This window comes from Natrix helvetica, assembly GCF_964273705.1.
Source record: "Natrix helvetica genome assembly, chromosome: 1".
In the NCBI taxonomy this organism is placed as follows: Eukaryota; Metazoa; Chordata; class Lepidosauria; order Squamata; family Natricidae; genus Natrix; species Natrix helvetica.
This window is the reverse complement of record NC_138548.1, coordinates 117,885,649-117,906,358: the sequence shown is the minus strand read 5'-3', so window position 1 is coordinate 117,906,358 and position 20,710 is coordinate 117,885,649. Positions and strand designations below refer to the sequence as shown.

The following is a 20,710-nucleotide window of genomic DNA, read 5'->3' as shown; positions in this document are numbered from 1 at the left end:
TCTCCCATTTTATCTTCATAACAACTCTTTGAAGCAAGCTGGCAAAGCATGGCTGACCAAGGTCCCCAAAATTAATGGGAATCATTTAAACATCAACCTTGTTCAAATCTTCTAATGCAGGGATGTCAAACTCAAGGCCCATGGGCCATGGCTGGCCTGCCAGCAGGGTGATTAAATCTGACCCATGGGGCCAGCCTGGAAATAGCAAAAGAATGGCCCGCAATGCCTCTGGCAGCCAAAATGGTGCGGGGAGAATTGTGCAGCCCCTCCTGCCCCGTTTTCAGCCTTGATGGCCTCCTGCAGCACTCTGCCAGACAAAATGGGACACAAGGGGCATGTGAGGCCCAGAGGTGGGTTGCTACTGGTTTGCACCGGTTTAGGAGAACCAGTAATGGAAATTGTGACTGGGTCGCTGAACCGGTAGGGATGGCAGGCTGGCCATGCCCCCAAACTGGTCCCCCAGTCACCCATTCTGTTGCCATCATGTTTTTTAGTCCTTGTTCAATGTTCTGCCCATGCATAGTGCCTGTAGTGTGCATCTAGTGAGAGAGAGCACGCAGCAAACCAGCAGTAACACCAGCAGCAACCCACCCCCTGATGCGGCCCCCTGCACCGCATTTTCAGCCTGGATGGCCTTCTGCAGCATTTTGCTGGCTAAAACAGAGCATGGGAGATAGGATGGACAACTCCTTCAGCAACCTGCTGGCCAAAATGAGGTGCAGAGGGGCTGCACGTGGGCCCCCTGCACCCCATTTTGGCTGACAAAGTGCTGCAGGAGGTCATCTGGGTCAAAAATGGGGCATGGGGGGCCACGGGGGGCCCCTCTGCACCTTTTTGCTGCAGGAGTTATTTGTCCCATCTTCTCCCCCCCCCCACCCGGATGACCCATGGAGAACTACAATGCTGATCTGTCTCTCGAAGAAATCCAGTTTGATACCCCTGTTCTAATGCACTTCATTGCACTGGTTTAGACAACCAAAGAAGGAAAGGAAGAGTAAGGAAAAGTTGCATGGAAGCTACCAGTGGGGTGAGATTAGTTTCATGTTTGAACAAGAACTGATTATATGAAATCTCATCAGCCCAGTTCTTGCCTTCTAGTCCTGGCTGCATCCTTATGGAGGCAGAAGTTGGACTTCCTCTCAAGAAATCCATGAAACTTAATAATACTGCAAAACCCTGCTTTGTTCTACATGTGAGTTGAATGATAATTCCCAAGTCTCACACCAAGTCTTTCTAATACCACTCCAGATGTCAGGTGAGGAATCCCATGCTGACATAGACACAAGTGGAAACCTAACATGTATGAGAAAATAATTATCCCATAACAATACAAAAAGTAATGGCTTTTCTTCCAATGAGAAAAGTGGTTTGTATTTGTTAAGAATTGGTTGAGAATCATATCCTGCCTTTTATCCAGAACTTCAAAACAACTTAGACTAGGGATCTCCCTCAACAATAACCCAATGAGACTGGTGGGGCTGAGACAGTTGCTGGCCCAAAGTGACCCAATGCATTTCCATTGCTGAGAGTGGACTTGAACTTGACTTTGTCCCTAGTCTTTGTCCAATATATTGACCACAATACCACACTGTCACTCAGCTGGTTTGTACTAAAGTACATACAGCTGTTTGTGAGGTATTTAAAATAAATCAAAAGTTTTTCTTGAGCCAACTTTGTCCAAAGATTGGCTGAGAATTAGACTACTATTGGAAATTGAAAAATTATCCTGGAAGAAAACAAGGCAAGCCACTTCTCTGTTATTGCCAAGAAAACAACAGTGGGGATTGAGTTTGACATGAGCCCAACTCTTTTTATTTAAAATTGTACATTGAATCCACTATTTGGCATGCTTTCTTGGCACTACCCAATTGCCTGTACCAAGAAAGATTTCACCAATGGGGCCAAACATAGCAGACAGTTTTAAATATCCCCAAAAATGGGTATAGTCCACAAGTGAAAGAAAGATTATCAGGTATTCTCGACTGATAATGGGATCCTAGTTACTTATTTCTTATTTGGAAAGGCGTCCTCTGAAGAGTAAGTCTTTTCAGAGGTAAAAGTTCACCAAGCAGGAAGAAAATGCAAGGAGAATAGCTATCTTCTCTACATCTCTGCATCTGCCAAAGACCAAAAACCTGCAGCTATAATAGAATGTCTCCTCTTTCATCTTGGCACTCATTAATTAGGCTGAAACCTATGCTGGTCTCTGGGTGCAGGAGGCACCTAAGAAGGATTCTGCTGAATCAGCTGAAAGGCTTGCCTGCTTCTTCCAGCAAATGGAGGGCAACAGCACTTTCCCACCCTCGTTCCTCTACCGTGTTTCCCCGAAAATAAGACAGGGTCTTATTTTCTTTTGACCCCCGAAATAAGCACTTGGCCTTATTTTTGGGGAGGTCTTATTATTTTGAGGTGCAAGAGGAGGCGAGCGTGGTCACCTCATGGCTGCTGCTGTGTTGAAATATTTTCGGGGAGGGCTTATTATCCGGGGAGGGCTTATTTTAGGGGAAACGGGGTACTAATCTACATAGTTTATCTGAAAACTTCTTAAAGCTACCTAAGTTGGTGATAATCACAATAGCACTTTTTCTGAAGACACGGCAAATCACAGGCTAGTCTCAGCCTCTGCTAAATCTAGGCTGAATTAAACTAGTATGCAAGTACCTTTTGCTCTCCCCCAATAATCCTATTCTTTTTTGAAGCTGTCTATGAACAGTCTTTGGAGCCCCCTTGTGGTAAAGCTTCCCCTTTTCCCTTCCAAAACATGGAATAGACAGGAAAGTTTGGTGAGTTTGTATTCTCAGCAATAATCTTTTGCTTAGTGGAGCATGAACAGGCAACCAAAATCTGAGAGCTATTTTCAGTCATCTTTGAGCAGACGATTCCCCAGTCTTCACTATCACCACTATCATTTATGTCAGTGTTTTTCAAGCTTGGTAACTTTAAGATGTGAGGGATTCTGGGAGTTGAAGTCCACACATTTTAAAGATACCAAGTTTGAAAAACACTGATTCAGATAGCTCAGTCCCTAGCTACTAAATTTAAAAAGGAAGCAGATTTTGAGCCAAGAGATAGACAAATATATGTGTTTCAGTTACAGAGGATTTTTTTAAAATCCAAACCATTTCAGGTGTATTGTGAGAGTCAGCATGTTTCTGTGAATCTATTCTATTTATTAGGAATCTCTCTCAACACTTGCAAGACAATCTCACGCCATCACGCTTGCAACCCTTATATTAGTATGAGATATACACTCATTCCTGGAGGCCACATTTGTCTGAGGTGTATTTTGAAAATACACCTCTGGAAAATTGTTTGAACAAAGGCAACAATAGAACAGGAAGGTACAAAGGAAAATTTGTACTAATATAGCAAGAATAATAGGTCTGTCACTTTAAGGACTCTGGAAACCTTGAAGGTTTTATCAGCTGACAATTTTCCAGCAAGGTCTGATTCCTTCAGGTTCCCTTGATATATTCACTCCCACAGGAGATCTGTTGCTTTTTTTAAAATAGTTGGTCACTGGTTGTACGTTAATTACTGATTTCAGTAGCAATTTGGTGAATACTTTTTTATTCACTGTACTCTATTTATTTGCTGTAATATAAATTACAGCAAATAAATATTTTGCTATACTTTATGGCACTGTGCATCCCATTTCCTGTTGTATTATGAGTACAATGATCATATTTTCTTGGTGACAAAATAAAGAAGGAAGCTGAAAAAGGGACAAATCTGAAAGAGTTTCACATAGATAAAAATAATAATTATGTTTATAACTTTGCTTCAGAAAGAAAAATTCAAGAGCAAAACTAAGAAAATAAATAAGGAATTTAAATAAATCTAAAGGATAGGTTCTGAAAGAAAGGACTGCCTTTTATAATTAAGAATGTATGGCTGCTGGAACTGAGTGATTCAAAATACGTATAGTAAAGAATAACAAAAAGTATTATTCCTGTGTATAATGGCTCTCATGTAGGTTACATTTTATCTACAGTCACATTTACTCTCCTGTTTTTTAAAACTCTTTTCAAATTGACAGCCAGTTAATATGTAAATCATTTTCTATACATATATTTCTAAATAATGATATTGTATTATTGATTTACTCAGCATTGTATATACTGCTTCTCAGACCGTTGTCCACACAAAGTGGCATGCTAATAGTAAATGGGAAGGGTACAAACATATAAGAAAAGATTTTAAAACAACCCAGTTTGAACAGAAAAAAATTCAGCTAAGATTAAGGTTACCAAAATGGACAAATAGGTTCTTCAAACTATTTCTTCCTGATTCAGTAGTTGTCTTCAAATGTCCTCCATCACTGCCAAATTGCTCTACTTGATGTGGGGGTGGGGAATGCCCATTACATTTGTGTGTATTTTTAATTGCTAAATTTCCATGAATCCTCTTTGAAACAAAAAATGCCTATTCTAATATTTCTTTTTCTTTCCAATTGCTTGAAAGATACTTCCAAAATCTCAAAAGTCAGAATGGAAATCAACTTTCCTAATCTAAGGAAAAGTATATCAACATTATTAAATAGGATCGGTGCAGCTGCAGCCTTTCTTTTTACATAGAACAGAGAACTGCTGAGTGTAGTTTGTCTTCACATTGTTTACAAAAGCAGCTCCATAAACCCCACAGGTTGTGTACCCAGAATGTACCTCACTCACTCTTTCAAATCTGAATAAGGAGCAATCACAATTTCTTTTTCTCTGGCTGCTCTTCAGTATATCCTTGGGTTGCTTCCAGAAATGTGACTGCTAGCATTAATAGGTGTTGATTCTTCAGTGAAATCTGCAATACTGTATATTATAGACTATAATGGAAAAGCCCAAATTGCCCCATAAATTTATAGTGTGTGTTCTGATCACACATTTATCCACAAAGTTGGTTAAAAATCCCCAGATAATTTGTGTCTGGTTCTAATGAAAAGCACAAAGATAACTCATTATGAAAGGATAGTTACCGTATTTTTCGCCTTAGAAGACGCACTTTTTTACTCCAAAAAAGAGGGTAAAAATCTGAGTGTGTCTTGTAAGCCGAATGTAGCCACTGGGTCATCTGAAAATGGGGCAGGCAAAGAGGGGGCTGCAGAGATCGTGATGGCTGGAAAGGAGAGAGGTTTCGCTTTCAGAGCTCCCGCTCGGCTGGGTTCCCGAGAGGGCTTAGGCGGTGGTGGCGGTGGCAGCGGCTCCTCACGTTGCTGGGGCGCTGCTTTAAGCTGCCCTCCTCCTGCAAACGAAAGGTGCCTCAAGGCTTTGGCTCCTGAGATCGGTGCGCTGCCATCCAAAATGCTGGTACCACGATCGCTGCAGCGCCCGCTTTACCTGCCGTTTCTCGGGCGGTTCCAGGCGGCAGAGATCGTAGTAATAGCATTTTGGATGGCAGCGCACCGATCTCAGGAGCCAAAGCCTTTGAATCAAGTTTGATTGTGTCCCATCTAGCGTTCTCCACCCCCAACCCCAAATCTCTCCGGATCTGCTTATTGCTATTGCTGCTATTGCGCCCAGCTACTGTATCTCTTTGCTGCATCCGGGTATTGCTCTATCAGTGAACTATCAGCAGTCCAATTGGGCAGATCTTTTATCTTTTGCTGAGGTCGTGTACAATAATACTGTTCACAGGACTCATGCCGTTCAAAATAGTGAGCAGTATGGACTTCGTCCCAATGCCTGAGTATCCAAGGGATTCCCCCCCTCCTCAGTCAGCTTGACTGATTGGATGTTGATGCTAAAAGCAACATGGGAAAATGTCAAAAAGGCACTGGCTAAAGCAGCACAAACCTATAAGAATCAAGCAGATAAACACCGGGCTCTGCAACGATGATTCCGGATGGGAGAGAAGGTTTACCTCTTCACAAAATATTTGAGATTCAAACTGCCTAGCAAGAAACTGGGGCCAAAGTTTATGGGACCATTCCCCATAGTAAAGATCATCAACCCAGTCACAGTGCAATTGAAACTACCTCGATTATTGGGGAAGATACACCCAGTGTTTCATAGTAGCCTCTTGAAAACCTGTGATTGGATCCACTCTGAGACCACTACCCCAGGAGCCTCTTTTATAATAATAAGATTTCCTCACCAGATGGACACACTTTCTCTTTCCATTTTCCGCCCATTCCGGAGCTGTCCCAACTTCAGCAGCTTCAATGGCTGTGCTTCTGTCGCCGGCAAAAAAAGATTCTCCTGGATCAATCAGGGACCTCCTCAGAAGAAGCTTTGCAATTTCTAATGAATTTCTCAATTTAATCTGATCTGAAAATCTAGTCCAGTAAATTTTATAATGACTTAGTTTCAAAATAGATAGAAAGTCACATGTTTCTTTATGCAAGTGCTATGTCCACAGTTAAACTAATAATATGCATCTTTGAAACTCATTGTATGGTGCAGCACCCAGAAGTCATGATGATTCTTTAGCAAATATAAAGAATGCAGTTTTTAAGGAGAAAGAGCATTAAGAAGATTGGACTACATGTCATATATTCTCTTAGTTTGATACTATAATCACAAAGACAGATGTGTGTGATGTGATCCTTCCATTTGCAAAGTAGATTTCACAGAACCAATTCCTCAAACAGAACTCCTATCACATCTTCTCAAACACAAGATGAAGATTTACCCTCTATTGGGTAGAAATGGCTGGAAATTGTACAGATATAAAGATAAGCTTTCAAAATGTATGGTAAGGTGTTTGATAGTTGAACAAGCTGCCAAGGTATACTCTTCTCTGCAGGAGGTAGTGAACATCTGTATGAACAACTGCAGAGTGAAGTCAACACAGTAGAATCTGCTTTGAACAGCAGATTTTGACTAGTTGACTTCTCAGGTCCTCTCCAATGCTACAATTCTATGATTGGGTAGAATACTCCTTGCATATAAAACATTTAACATCAAGTGATGTGATAGCACGTCAAGATAAGCATGCACCTGGGTTCAAGATTTTGGAGACCAGAATGTCCTAGCTCACAGCAAGACATAGTCTGTGTCTGTTTGAGTTGGGCTCCATCCAATATGACAAATGCCCTATAAACATTGTAGAAAATTCCAGCCCCACTTAATCCCTGGGGTTTCTTAAAAATGACATTTCAGAAAGATCTAAACAGGAAAGAATTAGTGTGATAAATGCCTTTCTTCTTGTGGAGGCCACGGCTAAGACAGGAGCCAGCCAACAGGAGCAGCCCCAGCTGAAGGGCCACCCCCTGTTTCCCCTCTCCAAGGCTGCTGCCTCTCTAAACACATAAGGCTTACTCAGAAGATTAGAAAAGAGCACAGCAAAAGACCACAGAGTGCCTTTTGTAATGGGAGTGGGATTAAGGCACCAGGTGACCAGCTGTGGCTCCCAAGTGGGTTTCAAGCTTCTTAGTGCACCAGGTCACTGTCAGGTTCAATTAGCCACACACCACAAAGGTGGGAAGAGGTGGAGTGTTAAGTGTGTTGCAAAATAACTTTGCTGGAATCCACACCAGGCCCATCTTCTCAGCTTTGAAGGACAGGGACAGAAGCTATTGTTGTAAGTAGTTCCTCTGTTGTTGTTCTATGTGGAGAACTTGTTTGATGCTTCTGTGTTTTTTACTTGGGCAAATGTATTTGCGGCAGAGGAGAGAAGTACAAACTCTGTTTTAATCAACTCATTATTATGAGATGCATGACTTGAAAAATGAATAATTTGATATGAAGAGAGGAGGAAAGGGGCAGAACAGATCCTGCATTTTTTCAGGATGCATAAAAGAGATGGGAGCTTCAGCAAGGCAAGCCTGTCCTGCTCACACTAGTAAAAGTACCCCTGTCATGCTCATATTCATCCTGCAACCTTCTATAAAGTGGGTTATTTTGGGGAACCTGGTCACCTTACTGAGAATCTAGAATTGTGTTGTTTAATTTTGTTTGATGAATCATTGGCTTTTTCAATTTTTATTAATATTCTCCAAAATATAAATATACTTATTAAACATTTATATTGAATTAATTAAATTAAGAATTCTTTTGAACTTTTTGGAGCTGCTTCCTTCTGCACTTAAATAATCATGTTTAAGTTACAATTGGCTTGATTCGATAAGATCTATAAAACATTTTGAATCTAACAGCTTCTGTTTGAGATCATGGTTCTTTGCTCCAGACTGCCAAAACTGGGTGATCTCAGTAACCATTCCATGTGGAGAATCCACACATGAAATCAGTTGAAAAATCTGTTTTAACCACATTGGCTGTATTTAGGCATGTGAATGTAGACTGCCCTTATAAGAAAAAATGGAAGTTTTAAAAGAAGATCGATTTGTGTTGTATAATTTTTGAAGTGAACCCTTCTTTTTTGAAGATTATCTGCCTTGGTAAGATAATTTATAAGATTGTTGGTCAGAGAATTGGTCACTCCTAATATTTATTAGAATTTGTCAGGCGAGAATCTTGCAAAAGAAATCACTACAGCAATATGATCTAACATTGATCTGTCTACCAATCAGCTGAGCAGCCTAATTTTTTACCTTTAGATAATATCATGATCATTCCCTCATCAGCTGTCTCTTTGTCTCTCCCAATGTCTATGTGTTGGGAGGAGGAGATTTTGGGCTTTAGCATTGGTCCACAGAAAAGGTATGCACTGGTGATCAAAGATGCTGCCCGTGATGGATTTTTACTGTCAAAAAGTGGGAATGAAGCCTTTCCTTCCATTACAGGTATTTTTGTTCCAAAGGAAAAGGAAGTAGTGGGAGAAACAGCAGGGTTATCAACGGAAAATAAGGCTTGCCGCTCTGCTTATAAAATTCTATGAATGGAATAGGGCAACTTTGTCCCGAAGTATCTTTTGTCTCTTCTTCTCAGTTCTGCAAGATGCAGTTAAAAGATATCCAATTTGCTAGGAGACTATCCTTCCTTCTTAGCAGCCTGAGTTCCAATAAGATGAAGGATGTACTGTAGCTCTGCTGCACTACATACAGGAGGCAGTATAGCTTTTGAATCTGTGCTCCCTACTCTGTTCCTAGAACTATCATCTGGCAAAAATTCATGGGCGTTATTCTCACAGACATGATTTGAAGTTTTCCATGTTTGGTAAAAATAAGAATTCTGCGTGTGAGTTTCATGGCAGCAAATTTGCCTGCATGCATTGGGAAAACAAAAGAAATAATAAAATAACTACACAAATCAGTAATATTTGTAAATGATTCTCAAGTCTGCATGACAAGCATTTTTTTAATCATTACTCTATTATTTATACCCCTACTTTAAGATTCTTCTAATAAGATTCAATGCATGCAGTAATTCTGACTGAAATAACACTGATATATTTATCTTAAAATACAGAAAGGCAGTAAAAATGTAAAGTACTGTACTCAAGAGTTTCCCATCAAATAATGCTGCCAAGACAAAGAGTGCGTGTACAAAGTGTCCAATGGCACACAATTTGTATGATGCCAAGTTACCTGTTATATGATAAGGAGACAACCCTCCAACATTTAACAACTGAGTAATCTGCGTATCTGACAGATTCTAACAATGCATTTCTATTTGTAATACAGATGCCCTAAACATTATTCTCTTTCTGGGTAAGCGATGATAAACAAAGTGTAAACAAAAATAAAAGAAGTAGTAAGAAATACTAAACTGAAGAGATTAAAGTATGAGATAAGAAACAGAAGAAAATACAACTTTGGTTTGCATCAAATCATGGATTATACTTCTTGGAAACCTCTTCTGGATTTTTGCTGAAAGTGAAAAAAAAATGAATTGGTAATTTATGGATTTGCTGATTAAAAAGGGTTGAATATGGGATAAAGAGGAGCATGTTGTAACTTTAAAAAAGGAGGAGAAATAATGAAGTATTTTGTAACTGTTGTAAAGAAAATTGGAAGCTGCTTCTTTATGCCCTATATATTTTTCCTTTTTTCTACCTGCAATGTCTTTTCTACTTCTTCTTTTCTCTCTTCTTCTTTGTTAATTTCATTCTATGTCATTTCCTATTTATCTTTTACTTATGTGAAAATATTTAATATTTTTTTAAAAAACTTTCCTTATCCTTATTATTTTATCTCCATGGACATTCTTCCTTAACCATGCTCATATACTGATTCATACATTGCCGCTTCTTTTTTTCTTTCTTCTTCACCCTTTCATTCTATATTTGTTTTGAAATTTGATCCTTGTACATTCTCATTATAGGCACAAACAACTCTCTTTTCTATTCAGCACCCATTCATTCTTGACACCGTTCCTTCTTGTTTTATCATATACACATAACCCATTCCTACTGCATTCAATTAACAAATATTTCTCCTGATATACCAGTTTTTGCTTCCATATAACAATGGACAGTTTGGACAGTTTCAAAAGCATTTTCATACCCAACCCTTTTCACTTCTTTTGACAAACATGTATTCTTTAAAACAGCAGATCACATATTACCCCCTAGCTTTATACTAACATTTGCACGTCTTAAAATGTTCTATCCAAGAGCCATTTCAATTTCAAGCAATATATAAATGTTATATATGAGGACAGGTGGGTAGGTAGGTAGGTAGGTAAGTAGGTAGATAAGTAGATAGATAGATAGATAGATAGATAGATAGATAGATAGATAGATAGATAGATAGATAGATAGATAGATAGTCTCATCTTCAGTAAATATTTTACCAAGGCATACAAATTCATTTACTTGCTCCAGTTTTCCCCCAATTATATATAATATATCATTCAATATTTCTGGGTGGTGGTCATCATATCTCCCCAGCAAACTTTAGGATGAAACACAGCATAAACATTAAAACTTTATGAAAAGCATGTAATCCATCATGTTGAGCAACTCCAGGCATGATGCAACTGAGCCAGGAGAGCTGTCTCAAAGGAAAATTATGACTTACATAATCAAGGGAAAAAATGATGTCAAATATTGCATTCCATTGTATTCTGTCTTAATCATTTGTCCTGTGTGTGTCTCTTTGAGGACATTATCTCCCATCTCATACTTCATTTTTTTCACTCTACCACACAGGGTGGACAAAATCATCCACTCCAGCCATTGTTAGCCAAAAACAGAACTTCAGAGCAGTGTTGCTGATTGCTTGGGGCAATGTAGAAAAGGCCCTTTGAGGGATCAACATGCTTTAATCTTCCTTTTAAATCTGTAAACTTTTTCCTGGGCAGCAGTTCCAACCAGAGTCATGGTACTGCCTAATAAATAACTTTTTCTGTATTGTCTTCTTTTAAAAAAATTCTGTTCTTCAATTATGTCCCAATTTGGAGAAGTTTCTCTATAGTGTTACCTCTTTTTTTTACCTCTTTATTATAAAATTACTACTCCCTCAGAATTATTCTTAAATTCTTTCCTTGTCTGCAAATAAAGGCTCTGGCACTTTTCATGTTTGCCTTTCTCTCTGTGAAATTCTGAACACCGTTTTTGGTCTCTGAAATTGCCTAAGAACACCATGGGCTGGTGCATGGGCTAATTGGTTTGCAATTACTTTAAAATACTGTTTATATGCCTTTATCATCAGATACTTTTTTCATTTTCTGGCAAGTACTTTATAATATAAGGAGATATAGAGCTAGTCTTTCTCTCCTCCCTCACTTTTCTTTCTTCCCTCATTTTGTTCAGAGGTTTGCTGGTTTACTCTGACTACAACTCTTGTCTGATCACTTGCAGATGACTTTTGGAAACAAATTGGAAGTTTATGCAGTTAGACTAGGATTATGGCTGGCCACACTGGATATAAGATTTCTACGATGCATGGTATATCAGGAAGAACTGAACTTGACTTAGCCCGAAGTTTGCATTGACCATTATTTGAGAGAGTGTACTTGAAGATATATTTATGTATGATGGACTCTGCTTGTTTCATTCTTGAATTTATCATGAATTTTTTGGGATGGTAGTAGTCTTTTTATGGATCTTTCTTCTTGTTTAATTCTTGCCGTGCTGCTTTTGTTTCTAGCAGGCTCTGTGATGACAGTGACCTACACATACCGTGTAGCTGAGGCCCGCCTGGGCACCTTCTCACAGCTTCTGCTACAATGGAAAGGCAGCATTTACAAGCTTCTCTATTGTGAGTTATTAATCTTCGTATCACTTTACTTTGGCATCAGCCTCATCTACAGGTGAGCATTTCCAGTTCTCTAAATCTAAATTGGGTGGGGGGGAGTTGTGTAATGGGGAGATTAGTAGCTCTGTCCCTCTTAGTCTGGTTGTTAGTCCTGTATCTTCTAAAGACGTATAATGAGCCAACGCCTCTCAAAAATTGTTTTCCGCTCTCCTTTCTGTTCTCCATGCACTTCTTAGAAGATAAACTGTGTGGACTAATCTTAAACAACAGTACTTGCTTCTAGGAGCACATTTCATGAAAAAGATTTTCCTTTGGAGGGCAATTCATACGATGTAGTTTCCCATTCCTTATTTCTGATTTTCCACTACTTCTTTAGTCTTTTTTCCCCATAAAAATGTTTAAGATATGCTGTAATGGAGTTTAAAGATTTGAAACAATACAATTGCAAAATAATAATGGTAAATTCATGTTTCTAGATTGAACATTCGTTCTCCCTGGACCCCCAGCAGCATGTAAAAATAAATAAATACCACCACCCCTTTCTCTGACCATCTGAGACTAAAAGCAGCAGGCACTTGTTTAAAAATATACAATATTTCTCTGTAATGGCCTTCCTGAGCTGGGCACCCTTTAGATATGTCAACCTCAGCCCGCAGAATTCCCATCATGTGTGGCCATTGGGGGCATTCTGGGAACCAAGACTCCCCAGATTAAAGAAGGCTGCTTTCTATAGCCTACTGTGGCCGTTGCAATTCATTGTTACCATTCAGGCATACATTCTCACATGTGTAACCCCTTTTAACAGAATCAAAATAGCTAGTTGATGATTGATAAAACAAGGTATCTGATCTGATGCAAAAAAATCTAATCAATAGTGGACTGTAATTGCTAACACTCCTATAATAAACCACAAAGAAATTGCTACCTGCAGTAAAAATTGCATATCCCCTAGTTTAAAGAATAGTTTTTTGATTGGTTAAAAAAGTGGTACTTTCCTATAGCAAAAGTGCTGCATTAGCACATGTTACCTGTGTGGAACAAATAAAAAAGATTGTACTTTTGCAAAACCGCAATAACAATACTTAATCCCCAGTATGTACAGGAATGGACCTGAGTAATGAGTCATAAAGCAATTAATATTTTGTTTGTTTTCACCAATAAGAAATGTTTTTGCAGTTTGAGACATATTACAGTGATGTGCTTGATTACAGGTTAATTCTGAATGACAGTCAAAGGCTGATGTTTGAAAAATTAGCCCTTTACTGCAATAGCTATGCTGAATTGATTCCTGTGTCTTTTGTCTTAGGTAAGATTGCAAAAATGTGAGACAAATGTTATGTGTGAAGTCTCCTTATATATATTAGTTAATCGATTTATCTACAACAAGAACTAGCTCTAACTTTAGTGCTCAGGCCAGAATATCCAAATGGTGTTTCTGATTTCCTATGTGACCTTTTAAAAATGAGGTATAAAATAGTATTTGCTGAAACCCACTTAAACCAAAGTCCAGTTGAACTGCTGTCTCTAAGATAATTTATACACCATTACCTCCAGTGGGTTCCAACTCACTTCATTTTCAACAGAGGCAAAATAGAGATTAAAATATGAAGTCATTTGTCTTTATTTTTATATTGGTAACATTATGGAAGCTGGTTATTGTTTCCATTTTTTTTTTTTTGCTTCCCCAAAAAAGTGTAAGGTTTTATTGCTCTTTTAGAAAAAGATAAGAACTGCAGAAGGTGGGGGAAAGATGAATTATACTATTATTATTTTTAATTTAGCGCAAATGTGATGATTTATAAACCTTTCCCTATTGCGGAATGTTACTGCAAGATACTTTGCAATGCCTCTTCATTTATGGACAGTATTTTTTATCTCCAGGTGATCAAAAGGTTAAAAAATGAATGACAGTTCTCAACAAGAGTTTAATCGAAGCATTACTGATACCATTCTGTCATTCAGGCAGTTATTTCTCCCAAGACAAAATCTTTAAGATAATAATTTTGATTTTTATTATTATATATTCTGAAAACAAATTTGGGATTTCACCAAAGCCTCGGTTTTGTTCGAAGAGCATGTATTTTCTGGACAATCAAATGCAAAAAAAATGGATTCTGTCCACAGAAAACTGGCTGATTTTGAGCTGTGCTCACTGTCCTTGTTCTTTTCTAGGCTTTTATGTAACTTTAGTGGTATCTCGCTGGTGGGGACAGTACGAGAGTATCCCATGGCCTGACCGCATTATGAATCTGGTTTCAAGTGGTGTGGATGGGAAGGACGAGTATGGGCGTCTTCTTCGGCGCACACTCATGCGCTACATTAATCTACTGAGTGTGCTGATCTTGCGCTCAGTCAGCACTGCAGTCTTCAAGCGGTTTCCCAGCATGGAACATGTAGTGACAGCAGGTAGGCATTGCCAAGACAAATCAACAGAGTCTAACTGGCTAGGATAAAATGCCATGGAAGTTGGTGCACCTCCTAATGATACTTCTGAGAGCTCTGAAGTTGACTGAACTATTTCCAATAGTAAGTCCTTCAGATACTGTATAATAGACTGTAACTCATGCCAGACCTTCTTGGAGGAGATGATGGAAGTTATATTCCAATACATCTGGATATACAAGATTAGGGGGAAATGACTTACCAAGATGCAGATATGAAGAATAAATAAATGTTTATTCATTACAGATCCATCCTACTTGCCTTTTCTCCAAAGAATTCACAGCATCATATTAGAAATGCGTGCCAAATAAGGCCACTTAATGAGTTACAGGACTGACAATCTAAAATGACCTTTGCCTGATATCTCCTCCCTAACACTGCATCTTAATATCATATTCAATCTATGGAGGGTTCAATCACTTTGAACAATTGCAACTGTTGTTTACAATGAATCTCAGATCATAAGAAACTGGGTTTGATTATCTTTGAGAGAATATTACTGAGTCCTTATGAGGTTTATAACAGCCAGCTCCCCTTGAATACTATCATTTAAAAATCCAAGTGCTTAACATTCCTTTGTCAAGATCAAGATTCTAGCTAGCCACATACCCACATAGATAATCCTATGGATATCCGTTAACCTTATTCCAGTACTGGGTAATATACTCAATCAAATGAGGAGGGCTATGCAGACTTGAATGATCACCAATTGTGTAAAGGCATTCTTTTAAAAAGGATTATTCCAAGTAGTTTCAGCAGTTTTCCCAGATCATTAAGACAATCAAAGTAATTAGAGTAAGATCCATTCGGTTCTGAAATCAGATCCTAGATTTAGCAAAGAATATTTCTCAATGAAGATTCTCAATCCTCCAGGCAGACATATCTAACAATTGTTTGAAGTTGTCTGAAGGTTGAATCATAGCAACTGGACTAATGTTTAGTTTCAGAGATGTTTCACTGCCCATCCAGGCAGCGTCCTCAGTCAGCGCAAACAGTTAGACAGAGAGTCGTTGGAATGTACCAACTCCTGCCACACCAACCTGAGGTGATTCCAACATCTCTGAATCTAAAAATTAGTTCAGCTGCAATGATTCAACCTTTAGATAATTTCAGACAACCTTTAGACCTGCCTGGATGATTGAGAATCTTCATCAAAATTTTGCAACACATTTTGGGGAAGAATCCCCTGAGGTTGGTGTGACAGGAGTTGGTACATTCCAATGACTGCCTAACTCTCTGCCTTGTGCAGACTGAGGAAGCTGCCTGGTTGGGCAGTGAAATGTCTTTGAAACTAAAAATTAGTCCAGCTGCAATTATTCAGGCAACCTTCAAACAAGGAATCTTGTAATCCAGTAACATGCAACCAGGTGGCTGTACTGCTTCATCCCTTGATCTACAGGCAAGTGTGAAAGTTGGAGGCTGTTTTGAGAGGTTGTTTAAGCAGCAAAGCTATGCATTGACCAAAGGATTAGCCCTATCAGCTCAAAGGCTGATGGATCTCATGGAGGCAACTCTGGGGTATCTAAAGGCTTTTTCCAACCAAGCACAAATTTTATGTCAGGAATTTCTGCAATCAACCACTATGGGGAGGAAAACCAGCAGCAGTTTTCTATGATAACCAAACCACACCCTTACTGACAGTCTCTACTTGGCTAATAAGGCCAAGTAGAAATAATACCAGCAAACTATCCTATGCCTTCCAACAATCAGCTTGGGTGGGTACAAAATTGGATTTTTAATTTCACTTGCAATGTTTTGTTTCTGTTGGCTTTGTCTGTTGTCCTAATGTTTACATTTTTCCTCATTCCGGTGTACTGTGTATTTTTATTGTTCTGACTGTAAAAGTTTACATTGATGAGCTTTACGAAAATGTTATTAATAAATCAATCCAAAAAATGCTACCACCGCAGTCCACTATTTCTGTTCTGGGGACTAAATAAAATTAAGTTCTCTATAGCTAACTCTGAATAAGAACAGTTCATTGGACTTGATGGCCTCAATGCCCCCTTCCAACTATACAATTTTTGTGTAAATGGGTGTTGAGGTATATAGCCTAAAACTACTCAAATTCAGCTCTGCACTGTCCGGAGGAGGGGACATCTCTAGGAGTCATATTTAATTCATATATTGGAAAATATTCTCCTCCCCCATATCACCAGAAGTGATACAGGTGGAAGATATGGGAAATCATACCCTATGAATTCAGTTCAAGGATTGTTCTTTGAATTGTCCCTGACATGTCCAAGAGGGCTCTCCAATGCAACTTCCATTCCAATTAATACTGTAGATTGCTCCATTTTCAGCATGGTTCCATAAAGCTGGTGCCTTTCCATGGGCCTTCTTGCTTTCATTTCTCAGCTGAAAGCTTATTGCCTGCCTCCTTGGGAAAAAGTAGCAGGCTCTCAGAACTCTCTAGAACTGGCCTTAGTCTGAGAAGACCTAATGATTTCGAGAGGGAGTTTCTTCAGTTGTCCTTTCAGTTTCTGTTAGGCAGGCCCTGGTGGTTTGAGTCCCTCCTGCTTACTCTGCAGAAAGGTCCCCAAATCTTTGCTTGAGGGCACTTCTATCTTTGTCTGTCTCCATTTTTACCATTTTTTAAATTCCTCCCTGCAGGCCAATAACTTTTCTTACTACATAAATTCTAAGTTGTCTTTAAAATATCGAATAACCTTAGATGTTGCGTCCCCTGCAAACTTATACTTAACTATAGACTGACTTCTCAGCTAAACTTAAGAGTTGCACCCAACATGCATCTCCTAATAAATAATGTTGCTATATAATTTTAATAATAAGCAGATCCACCACAGAATGGTTTTGTAGTCCCCCTAGGCATGAAACCTATGTATGGTAAGTCCTTCAGATGAGCTACAGCTCAGAAAGTGAATTGTTCTGCCTCAAGAGGTATAACCTGTTTCAGCTGGGTCTTTAGCTTCATAAACACTTTAGAAGCGAGGAAACAAATCTACATCTCTGCTTCATTGTCAGAATGGGAATTTAATTTGACTTCCTGGTCTCATGAATTCCAATGAAGTGAAACATCTGTTGAAAGATCAGCACAGCCCCAATAAAGATGGATATATGAGCACCAGATTAACAAGCAAAAGAGAAATTTCTTCGGTGTGTGGGTGTGTGGGTGTCTTTCTCCAATACAATTTGTAGTAATGGGGCACTACCTAGTGGCCATTCTTCACTCTACTTCTGCCTTTTATTTTCCCTTGCTCTTTGGCTTAGAAATGTTTATTTTTTAAAAAACCAATAATTTTCCAACACTGCATAAGGGTGTGACATATGAAAGAGCAACTGACTCTTTTTTTGAAGATCTGAAAGTTGAAATCTGAAAGTATCATTTGTTACTAAGGGAACAGACACTTGTGTGTGTGTGTGTGTGTGTGTGTGTGTGTGTGTGTGTCTACAGTATATGTATATGCTGGTCTTGTATTCAGGTCTTTTCCTGTGTAAGATTGAGATGGTCTTGGCAACGTTTCGACAAGGTCTCACTCGCCATCTTCAGGCTGGAGTTTTCGGCTTAAAGTCCCTTCGAGTCCCTTCGGGGAGAGGGGGCGGTCTATAAATTTAATAAAATAAAATAAAAATTAAAGCATGGTTGGAGCTGCCGTCTTTCTATAAATCTTGGTGTGGGTGTGTGGAGTGCTGGCATTGTTTCAGTAAGTGGATTGATTGGCTGTGTGGCTGTATCATGATTGGTAGATTGGTGCTGGCTGTGTGTCCGTTGTTGTTTTGTGTTGTAACAGCCTGGGTGATGGGTGGGGCTTATTTGTTTACCAGGGCTAGTTTCCAGATGTCAGGCAGGTGGGAGGCATCATCACATTTATTCATGTTGTGGGGGTGTTTCTCTATTTCGATAGCTTCCATAATTATTCTCTTGTTGAAGTGTTCAGTTTTGGAGATAAATGTGGTTCCTTCAAAATTAATTTCATGTCCCGTAGCTTTAAGGTGCTGGAAAAGGGAGGAAGTTTTTTTCTTTTTTTCTTATTGCGTTCTTGTGTTCTGCGATGCGTGCATTTATTCCCCTGTTCATTTGTCCTATGTATGTTGCAGGGCAGATTTTGCATGGTATTTCGTAGACTCCTTGGTTTTCTAGCTGGGTTTTGTCTTTGGGGTTTCTTAAGATGTTGGCTATTTTTTGGTCAGTGTTGAAGGCTGTCTTGATATTGTGTTTGTGGAGAATTTTGCTGATTTTATCTGTAGTGCCTTTGATATAAGGGAGGAGGGTGATGCCGTTGTCCTATTCTGTGTCTCGATTTTTGGGGGGAGTGTCCCTTTGGATTAGGTTGGTAATTGTTTTTCTTTGGAATCTGTTGGAGATTAATACGTTTGTGAGAGTGTGTAATTCAGTTTTCAGGTGGTCTTTGTCAGCTAGGCGTTTGGTTCTGGAGATGAGGGTCTTGGCTGCAGAGTTGATCTGTGCAGGGTGGTGATGGGATTGTGCAGTTTAAGTAGCGGTTGGTATGTGTGTGTTTTTTCCAGTAGATGGTGTGTCCTAGGGAGCCATTGGGTTTTTTGTAGATTAGGACATCCAGAAAGGGAAGTTGGTTGTTTGCTTCTATTTCCATAGTGAATTGTATTTTGGGATGTAGGCTGTTGAGATGTGTGAGGAAGTTGTCCAGTTTTTCTTTCCTATGTGGCCAAATCATGAAAGTGTCATCAACATATCTAAGCCAGAGTTTGGTTTGTGTTCAGATTTATCTAAGTCGTTAGTTTCAAAATGTTCCATGTATAAGTTTGTGATGATGTGTGAGAGGGGTGATCACATGGGTGCTCCTTCTATCTGTTTGTACCTTTTCCATTATGGATGAAGTATGTGTTGGTTAGGCAGTGGTTGGTCAAGTCCAGGATGTGTTTAGGGGGGTTGTGTTTACTCTGGATAGCTGTCAAGGCTTCTTTTATAGGCACTTGGTAGACTCGTGTCTCTTGGTAAGCCAAAATAAGCAGCTCCTATTGTAGTATAATAGAATGAATCAAACTAATAGGACAATCTGTGCAATTAGACTACAAACCTAATCTGGTGAACATTTATTTTGATTTTAGATTGGGAAAAAACATTTAATTATTTTGTTGAAGGAAAGGAAAAATTCAATGAAATTATCATAGAGTGAAGATTTTGTGCCTAAAAGATACATAAGGGATGTGTACGAATATTTTGCTTTTCACTGATTATCACCTAACTAGTAGATGGATGGCTTTAGTTGTATCCCAAAGGAAGTTATCATCAGAAAACTCCTCTCATGAGACTTTCTACAATCAGGAAATATGATTAATTGTAGCTGATGGAGAGATGAGTGAAGAGAAAACAAATTACCCAGTATCATTACCCTACAACAATAAAATCAACATATAAATATACTATTAGAAGTTTGAAAGATACCTAAAACACCTTGAGAATGATGTAGAAAGAAGTCAAAAGCCTTTTTTAAAATTGAAGATCAGAGTTTGACTAAGCATTGAATAGTTGGTGTTCTATGTTTCATACACATTTATTTATTCAATTTCTATAGCTGCCCATCTCAAACAAGTTGTCCGGGTGAACAATTATAAACGCAATTAAAAGCCAAGTTCAAGTACAATACAAAAAAATTAAGGCTCAAACTTTATTCTGTGAATAAAGCACAGAATTAGTAGAAGGTAGAGAATTCTGTACCCTGCATTCATTGTCAAAAATAAAGTTCTGCCTCTGTCTAGATTGTAGTATTAATTTTTGCTGTATCTTGTGGCAAATTTGAACTTGATCTGAGCAAGGTTCTAGTGAAGCAGTTCTTTTTAACTTTAATAGCAGGTACCCAAGGACGCAGCATACCCAACTTACCAGCTGAGCCAAGTAATAGACTACACAGATGCAAATAGAACAAGATGCACAACAGACTGTGAGTTTACAGCTGGACAACTGATCCTCAACGGAAATGGTCCAATCAGTTAGCCAAGCTGAATGTGGTCCGTTGATGCTTTGTCATCCATAAAAGTGGAATACACATCAGCAACACTAGTGTGATAAGAAACTGTGTGGCTACATAAATTGTTAAGGGGCTATGGAGTAGATATACCAAAGCCAAGAGTATTGTCTGAACACAATAAGGAATGTATTCACGCTGAACACAAATAAATCCAGGACAACACACAAGGGTACATATGAGCAACACACAAGAAAGGGGACATGGACCTGAAATACTGCCCATTGGCAGAGGTGATGGCAGATGACTTCACTAAGCTTTTGTTCAG

The 20,710-nt window shown here is 38.9% G+C and overlaps 1 protein-coding gene across 4 annotated transcripts in view; it reads left to right on the top strand.

The window, feature by feature from the left end:
• Positions 1-20,710, top strand: part of LOC309385078 (bestrophin-1-like) — a 43,564-nt gene that overhangs the window by 9,581 nt on the left and 13,273 nt on the right. For 2 of the 4 annotated variants that reach the window (XM_081939161.1, XM_081939159.1), the window contains exons 3-5: positions 11,927-12,089; positions 13,246-13,340; positions 14,207-14,440. In XM_081939161.1, coding sequence (XP_081795287.1) covers positions 11,927-12,089; positions 13,246-13,340; positions 14,207-14,440 — 492 coding nt within the window. The remainder of the gene's footprint in view (positions 1-11,926; positions 12,090-13,245; positions 13,341-14,206; positions 14,441-20,710) is intronic. The other 2 variants (XM_081939160.1, XM_081939162.1) reach the window with 2 other exon arrangements.